Genomic DNA, 15,947 nt, shown 5'->3' with positions numbered 1-15,947 from the left:
GCAGAGCGGCACTTCTACCACTTGCGCCACAGGGGGGATTCGAACCCCAGGCCCCAGTGTTGCAAGGCGGCATTCCTATCACTGCGCCACCGGGGCATCTGTTCTGGATCTCAGTCTGAGAAAAGCCCACTCCTTCCATCTTGACTTACATTCACCTGGGCCTTGTAATCATCTGCTTTAAAATTATTTTCATTCAAAATGAATTAGAAGAACTAAGCTTTGAATTGTAACCTGGATATATTTCAAAATTTGTAAGTGGTGTAATTTGTCTTTGTCTTTTTCCTTCCTTGCAAACTTTAGCAATTTGTCTGAAATTCCAACAGTATTGCATTATTGGCTTTGAACAGTCAGTGCTCAACAAAAAAGCTTCTTCTTCTTGCTTCAAGCATATTCCACTTGTAGCATGTTCCTAAAAAAAAGGCATGAAAAATAAGTAAAGTTTAAAAAGAAAACAAACTTGTCTTGCATGTTATGTTAAGAACTGACATTATCTGTAGGTCTCAATTTCCCAGACTTCTCATGAAGATTGCAATTTAATACAAAGATTGAGAGCTTAAAAAACAATCTTCCAGTAAGAATGTGTTTTAAGGCTTTTTTTTAAGGCTAGCTTTTCAATTTAAGACTGTAGCGTGTCTCACTTTCAAAAATAATTATGGAATTGTTTATCTGCATTTCTAGTGTCTTATGTGTGGTTCCACTTTTAGAGTATGCAAAAGACAGCTGGATTTTAGGTCCTATCCTTTAAGAATTTTAAGAGGAAAACTGCCTCAATTTCACAGTCAATAAACTGCGAGGTATAATTATCTTGCTTACCTTAAAACCCAGGACAATCTTAAACTAGCATTCTTGTCATTATTTTCCCATGTATCTTTCTGCCCCTCTTCATGTATGCTCAGCATCTCCTCGACTTTTTAGCTGAAGTCTACATTACATACACTTCATACTCTTTTTAATTCTTCTTAATCTTTTGTTTTGCTTCTGTTTCTGTAGGAATATCAATATTTAGGGGAGAAGCTATCAGATGGCATTTGATTCCTCTCAGAAAGAAACGGAGGTGTTAATCGAGGAAGTTCTGAGGGTTCATGTTAGTGCTGTTGGCTGTGGTTTATGTAACTGAATGGCTGAAGGATTTTGTATGATAAGAACATTTATGTAACTGAGAGTGAGGTGAGGGGCAGATCAATTGAGTTGTTACCTTGCATAGATGAGTGACAATTAGTAAACTTTATTCAGAAATTCACTTTGTAATTGTCTTGAATTTTAGCAAGGTATTCTACAGTGTCAGTAAAAAGAACTCATTTGAGACACTTAATAGTACAGAAGATAATCTGGATTAAATTTCCCATGTAAACCTCTTAGTCTTAGAGCAATTTACTGATGCCATCCCAGTGTTGTCCAGAGCCATAGAATTTGGAGGCAATGGAAAGTGAGCTGTTTTTTGGGGGGGTCAGCTGCTAGAACATAATAAATCAACAATTTGTTCCTATCTAGAAGGGATGGTTTCAAGCTGTGGCAGGGGAGATTCAGGCTGGACATTAGGAAATATTACTTCTCAGAAAGGGTGGTCAGGCACTGGAATGGACTGCCCAGAGAGGTGGTGGAGTCACCGCCCCTGGGGGTGTTCAAGGGATGATTGGATGTTGTGTTGAGGGACATGGTTTAGTGGGAGCTATTGGTAATAGGTGAACGGTTGGACTGGATGATCTTTTAGGTCTTTTCCAACCTTGGTGATTCTATGATTCTATGATTCATTGTTATTTTTTTTCTTTTTAGCAAGTAACACATACTGTGTTATTTTTGCTGTATAAAGAAGATACAATTCCTGTGTTTTTATTTCTACAGTGTGAAATTATCAAACTCTAACACCTTCATGTTCTTCTTGTCTTGTTTCTTACAGTTTGTTGGAAATGACGTTGCAAGACTTAATGAAACCACAGTGGTTTTTTCTTCACTACCCGTATTGGAAGATCCAGAAAACTATAACATTACCACTATTATTCTAATGGATCATTATCAGTTAGTTGTGAAAAATGAAAGCCATTCATTTACATACGTTGCAGACCCAACTTTTGAAAATTTCACAGATGGCATCAAAAAGCAAGTCAACAAACTTATAAATGCAAAGGTAAATTTATTAAGAGATGACTGTTACTCACTTTGTCCTTGATGCATGTGTGGGATTTTTCCTCTTTCACAAACTCATAACTAAAATGAACAGCTGTTTGGTATAATATTTAAAACTCTAGAGTGCCTGGCCCCTGCTAGATGATAAATATTGTCTCTCCTTTCCCTCCCATGCTCTTTTCAGGGGCATTTTTGTCATACTTTGGGTTTCCCCAGGACTCCACTCCTGTTGAGTTCTGGCCTCTGGAAATTTCTTATCCCAAGGAGCTCTCAAGGACTGGAGGGAACTTTTCTTCTTGCATCAAGAAGAAAAGGAGAAGGAATTTCACAATTCCCCTCCACTCTGCTCTTCTGTACACTACAGTATGACTCAAACCTGCTGCTCAAAATGATCCAAATAGAAATTATCAACTCAGGATTTCTCGTCTCCCAAAACTTTACCTTAATGATTTACCCTTTTGTTTTCTGTCTAGGGCAGTAACCTGAACAAAGCCATGACGATAGACGAGGCCCAGGCATTTGTAGGTGATGAGCCTTGCAACATAAAAACACTGACCGAAACAGACTTGTATTGTGAGCCACCTGAAGTACAGCCACAACCAAAGAAAAGGCAGAAGAGGGATATGATCAATAACCTTCCAGAATTCATTGTAGGTTACCTTTTCAATAGAATATATACCATAAAAATCTCCTTGAAGTTCTTTCTTCGTCCAGCTTCTGCCTACTGTTTAGAAGATGTCACATATAAAGAGTGTTCCCAAGCTGCTGAGCTGTACATTCTTTACATAGAAGTGTGAAATTCTAGCTAGGCAAGCTGGGAATTTGTCTTCCTCTGCTAAGCAAAGTATAATTATTTCATAGAATAAAGTGCTAGTGACCTAAATTCTGTATAAAATATTCAGGAATGTTTCTTTTGTTGGACAAATTGAGCTAGAAATTCACTTAGTAAGAATTACTAAGAATTTAGAGTGCAGTTGAAAAGTGAGTCACTGTCCATTTGCAATTCCTGAGACAAATGCCTGTGCTTATCTAATTAGGTGAAATTTGGACTCCGTGAATGGGTCCTCGGAAGGGTGGAATATGATACACGTGTGAGTGACATCCCACTGAATCTTATTTTGCCACTGGTACTTATTCCTATGATAGCAATCATCATCATTTCTATCATCTGTTACAGGTAAGAAGTTCCTTTAATTATGTCTTTTTGTTGTCCTAAAGTTTAGAAGGTACTACCTGATTATTCTGAGCTCAACCAACAAAATATCTTTATGAATTTTAAGAGCTGTAGGGTTAAGAAAATCAGATAAGGCTGAAAATATGTCGGAGCAACAATTTATTCTTCTCACACACACCAAATTCTCTGGTGTCAGTCAGCATGGTCTGTCCCTTATACATAAGCACAATTGGTCCCAGGTTTGTGTAGTGCACAACTACAAACAAAGTGGCGCACATAACATTCTTGAAATGGCAGTTAAGGTGCCTCTCCTGAAGGATATAACCTATTCTGCATACATATCCACCCCCATTTATGCTGCCTCAGTCAGCACTGTAGTTCCAAGCTGGACATATTTGGCTAAGTGGTCGTTTTGGTCATCCAAGCTGTGATAAATGTTACCCACAGACAAATTTCATGATTAATAATAATGTTCACACTACACAAAGGGCCAGAATAATGTCTGTATTTCACTTGAGACCTACTTAGCATAATTTTGAGGTTAGTAATACACTGACCTCATGTGCAGACCTTTAGAGTAGGTGGATTTCATTCTAATGGTGTGTATCAGAAGCACAGATGTCCTGTAGCCTCCTTGGTTTGCTCCTTGATGCATACCCTGGATGTCTTAAACCTAGTGTAGAACTTGCTGCAAGTAGCCTTTGTTTGGTACATACAAATTAAACTTCTGTACTGAATATGTAGGACTTGTATGTTGAAATACCTGTAACTAGTGCTTATTGGTTTTCAGATCTCTGCCCCAGCATGCTTTCAAGTAGATGGCCTGTGGTGGTGCCAGGGTGGTTGGCACTAAATGAAGATTTAAGCTACTGATGCTGTTCCCCTTCTCCATTCTTTCCCTGTCACTAGTGTTCAAAAGGAAATCTAAGACAAGAATGGTCTTCCAGTTATGCCCTGTCGCAAGTTATTTGCTTTTAGAGTTTGTAACTTTTGTAAATCTTATTTCTATTCCATAAAGACGAAAGAGCCAGCAAGCAGAACGAGAGTATGAAAAAATTAAATCACAACTTGAAGGCCTGGAGGAGAGTGTCAGAGACCGGTGCAAGAAGGAATTCACAGGTATGATGGATATTTGCACTTGTGTGAGTTCTCCTTAGCAGTCAGAAGACCAGTAATGCTATCTTGCTAAAATTGTCTCTTGAGAACAAATAATACAAAGTAGATCTCGATGGTTTTGATTATAGATATTGACACATAACAAACATTTGATATTATGTATAATAGTCATAAATTAAGTACTATATGGAATTGAGGTTCTTAAAGAAAATGGATAGATTTAGTCTAAAGGAAGCATAGTTTTCTATTGCAAAATAAAAATAGTTGAGGTAGGAGTTATTTATAGTTATTTATACACATACATTATTAATGTGAGTGCATTGACAGAGAGGAAAGAGAGGTTTGCAGTGACTAACCGTCCACATAATATTTAGCACAATAGCAATATGTGCCAAGTATTACATAAGAAATGATTTTCAGACCTGCAAAATGTATTTGCAGCAATCAGTCTGCAAAGGGATAATTGGCAAGCATGCAGGAAAGAAATAGCATATTGTACAGCTTATCATGCTAAGACCCTATACTTGATTTGAGAAGCTAGCTAATTGTTTTGTGTAAATGTAAAAGCATCATCTGAGGGAGGAGTGTAGGCTCAGCATTTCTACATGTTTAACCACTCGTTGCAATGCTTAGATTAAGCATCTAAATGCAAACATTGCAAATATTGGCCTAAATGATTACCATGAAATGTCACCTCATTATCTAATCAGACTTGCTGTTGGGTCATGTTGAAATAATCCCTCTTAAAAAGCCACAGGTTTTATTCTAGAGAGAAGTATATGATTTCATGTTGACAGCAGCAAACAAGAAGGATTGAATTAAGCACCAGTTTGAGGCTGAAGTTTGAAACTAATGTTAGGAGCGTGGGTATCTCAATGGCTTCTGCCATGCTTGAAACCTCTCCAAGTCACGTTTTACAGAAATTTTGGAGACAGAACATTCTTTCTTTGTGTCAACTTTCTTTGTCTGGAATGCTGACTCTTTCCATGTTCTAGACACAACCCAGAAGCAAATCTTTGAATCAAAAATTGTTCCTAGAGAAGCTTCATTTCAAATTGCATTTTGAAATGTGAAAGGTTCAATCAAGTTTAACGGCTCTCCCCCACTGCCTCCCCAGTGCAACCTCATGCTCATTTCTGAAAGGAGAAGGTGCCTTTCTCTTGCTGACTCTCTGGAGGGTACTACAGACTCCTGGTGTTTGGTGGGTTGAAGGTTTCCTCTCTGCTCCATTTAGCACAAGCACTGGGGAAAAAGAAATTGTGTGCAAGTAATCCAGTTTCCAAACTGCATCCACCTTGGCTAACGTTAAAGTGAAACACTGAAGTCAGAACATGTTTTGGAGCCACACTGTAAAGCTATAATGACAACAGCATGAAGTACAGACAGTTTGAAGTACAAAGGACCAATAATAGCCAAGTAGAGAGGCATAAGGGAAGAAGTACATATACCACAGGGCTGGAAACCACAAGATGCTTTCTCTCTTAGGGTTTCCTGACTGCTCTAAAATAAAGGGGTAAATGAATGCATATGAGCAATAAAATTGCAGAGACACGAGGTCACTATATTAATTAACATGGTATTCTAGTCAATCAACAATACAAGGTAATTGGAAATCCTTCAGCTAACATAGCTTTTCCGAAAGATGATTCCCTAGCTGTTGTTTTTTTTAAGAAATTCAAAGCTTCTGAATCCCACATAAATGTCTCCATCAATTTCAGCAAGACATTTAGCCTTCTTCCTTCCTGCTATTCCCTTCCTCTCAATTAAATTAGTGTTCTTTATGCTTTAAACTCTACTTTTCCTGCATTGCTATGTGTTTTTAAAAATAATTTCTTCAGAGGAAATAGAACATACTTTGAAAGAAATGAAAAAACAGGATTGTTGTGTCTGTATTTTGCTCTTCACTACAATCCCAGGTTCGTATGTATGAACTCACTCAGACATCCATTAAGGCTCTCCTTCAATAGATGTAAACAAGGAAACCATCTGTGCTAGAGACAGATGCGCGTGTCACCAGAGGATTAGCTGTGGTCATAGTTAACAGGATAATTGGCAAAAGTAACAAGAGAAAATGTGAGTTGAGATAGAGTTCTCAGTGATGAGTTACTTCTTCTATGTTGCGTGGTACCCAAATAGATTGTGCTACCAAGAAAAAAAAAAAAAAAAAAAAAGATAGCATTTTTTTTTAAATCAACTGTTCAACTGCGTTCCAGATCTAATGATAGAGATGGAGGATCAGACAAATGATGTAAATGAAGCTGGAATCCCAGTATTGGACTACAAAACGTACACAGACAGAGTCTTCTTCTTGCCCTCCAAAGATGGGGAGAAGGATGTGATGATTACAGGGAAGCTGGATATTCCGGAGGCTCGGCGGCAGACTGTGGAGCAGGCTCTGAACCAGTTCTCCAACCTCCTCAATAGCAAATCATTTCTCATTAATGTGAGTATTGAAGTAGATTCACTTTGTCTCCTAGCTTGGCGTACCTTGGCGTTCAACACAGTAGGTTTGCAAGTACAAATGAATCGAAGTCCATAGAAATAAGCCACTTTCTTAAGGCTCTGGTTCCATAGTAACCAAAGCCAAATTTATGGCACTGCAGCCAGAACTTCCTGGAGTTTCAGACAGGTGTGTTCATATTTCTGTAGAACCAGCCATAGCATGTAGTGCAGCCTTAGTCATCATTACAGTGGCTGCAGGAAAAAAGATACTACCTGCCATAAAATTTGCTGTTACGTGTTAGTATATGTTTATCTTTTTAAGAAATATGGCCAAAGAAGTGCTGATTCCCTCTTAGTTCAGCTTGGTGCTGTCGTTACCAGTTACCTGCTGGAAGCTGTCAGCTGGACTACTCTCCCAGACAGTCTAAGCCATAGGCTCCTCCAACCAGAAACAAGCGCCCTATTCATGAAAATGATTGATGAGTACTCATCTCCTCCAAATAGATATCTAATTGCTCACTCTCAAAAACTGAACTGATTGTCAGACACCTAAATATAGATTTAGGCTCCTACTTCTTATTCTTAAATGAGGCTCCAGTGTTGAGCTAGTTAATGGTAACATTATAGTTTCTGGCAGAAGAGAGTGCATTCCCAGGTGCACTTACTTAGATTAGTGGCTTTATAATATGATGTGAAAGGACTGGGAATTTGGGAAAGAGGAGAGTTGATTTTCCATTTTAAAAAAATGTCATAGAACACATTATTTTTCTTTCTTCCTTTTTTTTTTTTTTTTTTAATTAAAGCATTCTATTTGCATAAGGCTTTGGTTAAAATCTATTAGCATTCCTTGGATTAGTAGACTGTATGTAAAACCAAGTGATAGGAACATATTCTTACAAGTAGTTTTTTCAAACTTCTGAAAACTTCTCCATGTTGTGTTTAGGTTGCTGTTAAAATAATACTGTTCATCTTCTTAATGCAGACAAGTGTTGAGGTTCTTCACAAAATGTCAACTGACCAGATTTTCCATTTGTTTTTTATTTCAGTTTATTCACACGCTGGAAAACCAAAGGGAATTCTCTGCTCGAGCTAAAGTGTATTTTGCATCTTTACTGACGGTCGCTTTACATGGAAAATTAGAATACTATACTGACATCATGAGGACGCTGTTCTTAGAACTGATGGAGCAGTACGTGGTGGCCAAAAACCCAAAGCTGATGCTAAGAAGGTCCAAATGATTGTTGTATTATTCTTTAGTTCTCTATTTTCCTGACAATGTACTTCATTTGCAGCATGACTGTATTAAAACACCAGCTATCTGTGGAAGTCAAAAACAACCTCACCCAAGCATATTAGGAAGACAGCTTCACCAGAAATAGCTGTGGAAGTCAAAAGCTGGACTGTTGGCAACAGGTTTCTTGATTCAAGTTGCTATGACATAGAATCTGTATCAGCATCTACCTTACTTCAAAAATACAATAATGAACATTTCATTTACTTTTTAATCTGATTTTATTCCAAATTATCTAGCATTTATACCACACGTCATCTCCATAATGAGCACACATAATCGGCTTTCATTATGTATTCAATGAAAGCTTGCACTGATGTCTTTAACCCTCTCGTTATCTCAGATCCATTACAGAAGGCCTTGCTGTGCACATGTGCTTTGTAATCTGTAGGGTTGCTTTCCCAGTATGTGCACTTCTGGGTTAATCTTTTTTGCTCTTCTTATGGAATAGACATAGTTTAAGGTTTCACATAAAGACTGTGCTTTTTAGTAATGAGCTGAAGGTACTCAGGAGTGATGAGCAATACAAAGCACTTATCATAAAGCAAGTGCATGCTCTCAAGACTCTGTAGGGAAATCATTGCATTAGTAGAGTGCCTGCAGTTAAGCATGTAAAAAATATTATTTTTCAAGCAACGTTTTTCTTTAAAACTTTCTCATTAAGTGCTGTTAACTTACTTGGCGTTGTATTTATTTTTAGATCTGAAACAGTTGTTGAGAGAATGTTGTCTAACTGGATGTCTATTTGTTTATATCAGTACCTCAAGGTAAGAGCTGAAGTCTATTGCCTCTGGGGTTTTTTCATCACTAATACTTAAACATGCTGCACTGAGTATACCTTTGATTTTTGCTTTATTTCCTTTTAACAGGACAATGCTGGGGAGCCTCTTTACAAATTGTTCAAAGCCATCAAACACCAGGTAGAAAAAGGTCCAGTGGATGCTGTACTGAAGAAAGCCAAGTATACACTGAATGATACAGGCTTGCTAGGAGATGATGTAGAGTATACACAGTTGGTAAGCAGTGCATTATTAATATGTTGTAAAAGTACTTTCCTATTATAATGAAGACATGTGGTGTTAAGACTCTACCTACTTTCTGAACTCCTGTGATCTGCATGGAAATTTGAATCAGGGGTAATAATGTAGATGGTCTGACCAAAGCAAGTCTCCAAGCAGGAAAACAGAGTTATAATGTATTTTCTAAGCATTAAATTCCAGTCCTACCACTATGAAATTCACTTCAGTAAATCCCTTCCATAATTTTCAAGGTCTGCCTGAGGAGTTGCTGTGGTGTTTACCTCCTTCTCTTCTTCCATCTAAATTAACTTGTGATTGATTTTTGTTAAATTCTTTCTCTAGCGTCGTGCTTCAGCTTCAGGTTGTTTCTTTCCCTTTTGATTTCTGCTTGTCAGAAGAATTTTTTTCATCTCTGATTCCCCTTTTATTGACATGTTAGTAGTCATCTGTGGTTGTCTCCAACTGAGAAGGACGCAGTGACATATCTGCAGTGTCAAAAGAGAAACTTAGCAAAGAGCTTTATTAAGTCTGCTTGCGTATTCTGGAGGGATGCTGATGGGAGGGCTGATGTGAAGAGATTGCCATAGGACTTTCACTCACAGAGTCACTCGACTGTTACCTAGACTGCCTGCAGGAAAAGGGCGTGCTGACCAAGAATGAATATTTTAAGTTCAATTGTTGTGCTGGGAATTAGCTGTGTTTTTGTCTTAATAGCTGAGCTGAAAGTATCACTCAGAGAACTGCACTAAGTGACAGTGCTGATTCCATTTTCTCTTGTGTATGGTGAAGAAAATGTATTTGCACTATGCATCATGAAAGACTTCATGGCAGCAATTTGTTATTCAGTCTGTTTCTTTTCATAAAAATCTGATGCCTATAATTAAGCTAAATGAATGCAGTGCAACAGCGGAAAATTTGTGTATGTAATCAGATGTGGGCAGAACAAGCATATTTAGATGTTAAACACTGTGACATTGTATAGCAGCAGTTATTTGGTCCAGATTCACAAATTTCACATAAAACAGTTATCTTGTATATGTGTGCACACATGTAAGATAATGAGATATATATACAGATATATGTGTGATAAAAGATTGTTAAGCAGTGCTTTAAATTATTGGGATCTTTTCCGTGATGATGACAATGTCGTGGTAACAGTGAACATTTAGGGAGCGCTCATCCACCGTGGTCTGTTAAAGCATGAGTTAATTAGTTCAATTCTGCTGGAAAGTGAGATGTGGTGGGAGAGTACAGTATGGAGCAGTTGTCTGTGCTCTGATTGTTCTTATTTAAAAGCTGAGTCTGTTTTGCATCACTGGTTACGCTGACATGCTGCATACTGAACCAGCAGCAAATCATGTCTAATTACCATAAAGCTAATAGGAAAAGGAAGGTGAAATCTCATGATTAGTTTGAGAGTTCTGCCAAGGGACAGTGCAATCATGTTTAATTTCACTGCCGTATGGCATAGTTTTTCTTCATGGAATAAAAATACCAACCATGCAAGTTCATTTCTGAGGCTTGCAGTGATAAATTTAGGTGTCATGGTTGGCAGGACCAGATGAGATGCTTAGGATCACTGGCTGGTCTTGTGATATGCCTGACCTCCAAAGCTTCCTGTCCAGCAAAAGCTCCACAAAAACGTGGCGTTGTACTGATTCGTATAGTGAAAGAAAGAGGTTTGCTACAACGTCTGTTTGTTTTGGGTGTTTTTTCCTCCCACAGAGGTTTACTGGCCATCATTTTCTCATTTGCTTTTATCTGTGTTGAAATTGACGTATATAATGAAGGTACTTCTAAAAAAAATCCCCCTAGGTTTAACAAATTACAGGCTTTCAAGAGATTCACTTTAACATTAAAAAAAAAAAACATGTCAGTGCTATCAGAAAACAGTAATATTTTAGAACTATTATAAACTACTTAGGTATACTTCCTGGAGCTATTATAGTTATTGTGACAATAGCGAGCAATAAATAAAGTCTTGGAACATCAGAGCTGTTGTATATGGCTTTTATATATACATATACATGTGTCTGTGTATTTATATATGTCTAGTGAGCAGCTGGTCACAGGAGATAAAGTTATAGGAATGGGCAAATCACTGCTCATCATCTGAGCCTCACTAGATCACATATGTACTGGTTTATCCTGCTCAGCTTGAGAATTAAATCCTGATCTGTGAAGATAGCATAAAGGAAGACAAAAGTGAACTGTATTCTAGGAGTTCAAAAAAGTGCAGTTCTGGTGGTTATTGGTAACTCATTAAGTTTAGGCACTGTGTTACTTGTGTTTCTTGTGTCCCAAGTGATCAGGCTACAAGAGAAGCATCTAGCTGTACAGTGCTCTGGCTGCTTTGTTCTTGTGCCTCCCCTTTATTTAAAAATGTAATAATTTCCCAGGATTTGATAACAGTATGATACTGCACATAATCAAATCTGTTCTGCACCTTTTTTATTTTATCATAATGGGAAGAATTAGCTGGAGTTTTAAAAGAGCTGCTGACTGAATAATAGTGGAGGATCCCTGAAATAATCTATAGCCTCATTGCAAATATTGTGCAGTAATTGCTGAACAAAGAGTTTTAAATATTGCTTGCATTTAAACTATCTAGAAAACCAGATTTACAAGTAATTTAAGCATTGATTCATCTTACATTCTTTTTTTCATCTTTCATCTTACATTCATCTTACATTGATTCACCATATACATTCTTTTTTTCACAGACAGTAAATGTGTATGTACAAGATGGAGGAACTGATTCTACACCTGTGAAAGTGCTAAACTGTGATACTATATCACAAGTAAAGGAAAAGATAATAGACCAAGTCTATCGAAATCTGCCGTGTTCTCAGTGGCCAAAAGCTGAGGGTGTGGCTCTTGGTAGGTTGCTGCTTGTGATCCTATACTGAGTTGATTAAACGTGCTTTGTGAATTTGACTTTTCTACACTGCCAAAAATTCCTACAAAACCAATGTGAAGAAAAAGTTGAATTTATGTTCAGCTGGATGCAAATATACCACATTTTACCACTCTTAATATGCATTAAAAATTCATACTTTCTTATTGAGTTCTCTTTCATGATTCTTAAAGTTTTTGTCTACTGTCATTAGTGTGTAAAGAGCCTGTTAATGACTGTTAGCACAAATGTATTCATGTCTGACAGTATCGCAGGTACTAATTAATGTGATAATGACAGCATGGACAATTAACTGATGGAAAAGTAATGATGCAGTTTCAGAAACTGGTTTCTATTTTGATCTTATGATTGTTCAAAAAAATTATAACTTAGAGGAATTGCACTTTTAAAAGATGATGAGCCACCTAACCTCTGAAAATCATCCCCTTCGAAGGCTTTCAGAATTGCTGTTCTCTTCTGAAAAAAAAGTGCGACCCAAAAGGCCTAATAATTTCATAGTATAAGCTCTATTTGAGAAGTTTGCAGTGTCCTTATTACTGCCTTAATTTGGAAGTAGAGGATGCAATTTTTACTCTTCAGAAAATACTGGTAAATTAACTAAGAATGGTTTTTCCAATCCATGGGAAGTCTTACTCTTCTATTTTGAATTGACAGTGGTTCTTATTATGTATATTAGTAGAATTCTATGCAAAGGAATTTGACCTAATCCAAGTGTTACTGCTCTGGCAGGGGGATTAGACTAGATGATATTTTGAGGTCCCTTCCACTCCCTGACATTCTGTGACTTTCCATGGAAAATAATCAGAAAGTATGTTCACGATGGGGAATAAACTGTGAAAAATTCTCTAATAAAGGCCAAACTAGAAAGCAATAAATAACAGACATCATGACGTGTCAAATTACTTCTTTTAATATTCCACAGTGCGTCAGTGGCTCTCTAAATTTAAACATTCTTGGGATAGTTATATTTGCATGTGGTTAAAATAGTTTTTTTCTCATTTTAATTACATCTTAGAGTGGCGTCCAGGTTCTACTGCACAGATCCTCTCAGACTTGGATTTAACATCCCAAAGAGAAGGCAGATGGAAACGTATCAACACACTGATGCATTATAATGTAAGGAGGTGTTTCAGAGCAGTTGTTCACATCTGTTAACTGTTTCTAGTAATAAATAAAATCTTTATTTGTTTGTAGAGGAACTTCTGTTCTATGTAAAGAATCAAAAGAAAAACTATCTCTGGGTCTAGACGGTAAAAACCTGAGAGCATGAAAGGCTGGGTCTAGGCATATTGCCTAAATTCTCCTTTCAACATTCAAAAGCTACCCATGCTTTTTCTGGGTCTTGTATTCATATATTCTTTTCTTTCCTCTACAACTTCCTGCCCTTGAGAATTATCCTTATTCTTGCTCTGTTGATAAATAGATTTTTGGGTTGATCTGTTTTGTTCAACAGCCTAGTCAAGAGAGCAGATGTTGATGTTCTGTACAGTCTGTTAGGTTTTGTACTGTGCACACTAACACTTGCAATCCATTTATCTTTCCTTTGTATTTCATTTCTCCTCTTGTAATAACAGGTATCCTGTTTAGGAAGGCTAGAAGTTATTTTTCCCTCAGAAAAGATACAGGTCTGATTCTTCACAATAAAATCTATTTTTGCACAAGAGGCCTTCACATTCGACTGATGAACCACTGAAGTCTTGGATGAGTTTCTAGTATTTTGATTAATCTGAGGAGGCATCGGTGCAATCTATTATGCAACAAGTCTGCTCTGAATGACAGATCCAGTTGCCTAATAAACCTTTGTAGGGCAGCATTTATCAGAGATACAGACTTCTAAGAAAAGATTACATAAACCACAGTTTAGCTGTTAAGAAAGAAGTTCAACCTTTCTTTATTCTTTTGTATAACAACCCTATGTTTGTATCTTCAAAGGTCCGAGATGGTGCCACACTCATCTTATCAAAAATGGGAATTTCCCAGCAGCCAGAGGATAATCAGCAAGATGTCCCAGGGGAAAGTAAGTATCTTGGGGTTTCTCTACCTCCCAAAATGTTTAGAAGCCAAACCTACATAGAGATGGTGATGGTGATTTTGGTAGTGTTTATTGAGTGTATTTGGATCAAGGTCATAGAATCGTAAAATAGCTTGAGTTGGAAAGGTCCTCAAGAATCATTAAGTTTCAGCCCTTCAGCCACAGGCAGGCTTGCCAACTGCTAGATCAAGTACTAGATCATGTTGCCCAAGGGCCTCTCCAAACTGGCCTAGAACACTTCCAGGAAGGGGGCATCCACAACATCTCTACTGCTATTCCAGCACCTCATCACCCTTTGATACACTTTTCTGTCTAGCACCAATTGTAAAAGCCATTGCTTCACCTATCAGTTTCATTCCTCTACACAAATTTAGCAGTCTTAGATTTCATGGGTTCCAACAGCTCAGCATTCAGACTAATCGGAAATAACATACCAAGAACATATATTTTTCAAGATGACTCTCAGTTGGTAGCTCAATGTGTACTATTGTTTTTTAACAAAAGTATGCTGACTTCCATTTCAGTAGTGTTGAGTGTTGACCAGGAGAGAAGAACAAGCAGAAGTACTTGCCTTTTACTCTTTCCTCCTGAATGCTTCCTGTTGAGACTTCATCCAGCAACCCTGAATGTTCTTCTAATAACTCCACTGCTATAAATGTTCTTCCAATACCTCTGCTGGTATTCATTCTATAAAACATTCAGTTTCTTACAAAGGGTGATGAAACACAGCAAGCCAAGGAGCGCAATCCTCGTCCCTGTTCAGTTTAGTTGTACTGATTGCTGAGGTAACCGCTGAGGCAGTAATCACCTCCACTCTGAAGAAGTGGACTAGATCAGTGAGCAGGGACAGTGGTGTGCTCAGCTTGCTTTGCTTTCTTAATGCTGAGAGGTGTTCATTCTCCAGCTCTGGGTTGCTAGTCTTCCATCCTCCCCACATCTTTATGGCAGGCAGCTGAGGACCAGACCAAGTGTTTTTCGTTTCCTTCCTCCCTTCTCCCTTTCCTCCCTTCCCCCCTTCCTCTTTACTCTTTCTCTACAATTATGACTTCAGCTATGATTCAGTACTGTGAAGCTCTTTGTACACACGCAATCAGTATTCCAGGATGGACTCCTTAGTTGTACGTGTGCCGTTCTAAATTGTAAAGGAGAATCAGACTTCTGGGGACAGCGCTGTCACATAAGAGCTCTCATACATGAGAGAAAAAAATATGTTGAGACAGCTCAGATTCCAAAGCATGGAATGAAGACAGCTTCCACCTTGTTTCTTCTCCGCATCCTGTCTTGTGCAGTGGTGATGTACAAATTTGGAAAGATAGCATTTCATGCCAGGCTAGCCCATTTTCTATAGTCCCTAAGGGTCTTCAGAGCTAGCTGGTGCCAACTTGTTCTCTCATAGAACTGGTGCAGAGGAAGAGATGCTGACAGCGACAGTGACTCGTGAGATGCTAAGTGTATAAAATGCAGAGGAGAGGATCAGAGGCTTGCCCTCCCACACACACACACATTTATATGACACAGTCAGGGATTTACAGGGTTGGAATAAATAGAAATCCTATCCCTGCTCTATGAATAAGCCTTGTGACGGTGTGGTTTTCCTTTTATCCAGTCTCATTAACTTGCACCTTTTGCATTGAGCAGTGTCAGCTGAAGCCATTGACTGTCTGCCAAAGCAAGAGGCTTTGCACAGAACGAAAATGTAAAACCATGTTCAGAGATGTTGCTCTAAAACCTGGCATTGCTTCCATGCTGCTTTTGATTCACAGCTTCTAGCAGGAGGATACTGGAAGCTGGCAGTTCTGACAAATTGAATGCAGAATTCTTTGCTTCTGGAG

The 15,947-nt window shown here is 38.1% G+C and overlaps 1 protein-coding gene across 5 annotated transcripts in view; it reads left to right on the top strand.

Moving 5' to 3' along the window:
- PLXNB2 (plexin B2) overlaps positions 1 to 15,947 on the top strand; it is a 249,814-nt gene that overhangs the window by 219,661 nt on the left and 14,206 nt on the right. For all 5 annotated transcript variants that reach the window (XM_015852624.2, XM_015852618.2, XM_015852631.2 and 2 more), the window contains 11 exons: positions 1,898 to 2,125; positions 2,598 to 2,774; positions 3,162 to 3,301; positions 4,317 to 4,417; positions 6,628 to 6,857; positions 7,903 to 8,084; positions 8,848 to 8,914; positions 9,017 to 9,163; positions 11,890 to 12,046; positions 13,099 to 13,199; positions 14,016 to 14,100. In XM_015852624.2, coding sequence (XP_015708110.1) covers positions 1,898 to 2,125; positions 2,598 to 2,774; positions 3,162 to 3,301; positions 4,317 to 4,417; positions 6,628 to 6,857; positions 7,903 to 8,084; positions 8,848 to 8,914; positions 9,017 to 9,163; positions 11,890 to 12,046; positions 13,099 to 13,199; positions 14,016 to 14,100 — 1,615 coding nt within the window. The remainder of the gene's footprint in view (positions 1 to 1,897; positions 2,126 to 2,597; positions 2,775 to 3,161; positions 3,302 to 4,316; positions 4,418 to 6,627; positions 6,858 to 7,902; positions 8,085 to 8,847; positions 8,915 to 9,016; positions 9,164 to 11,889; positions 12,047 to 13,098; positions 13,200 to 14,015; positions 14,101 to 15,947) is intronic.

This window comes from Coturnix japonica, chromosome 1, assembly GCF_001577835.2.
Source record: "Coturnix japonica isolate 7356 chromosome 1, Coturnix japonica 2.1, whole genome shotgun sequence".
Lineage (NCBI taxonomy): Eukaryota > Metazoa > Chordata > Aves > Galliformes > Phasianidae > Coturnix > Coturnix japonica.
This window is presented reverse-complemented; position numbering and strand designations above follow the sequence as displayed.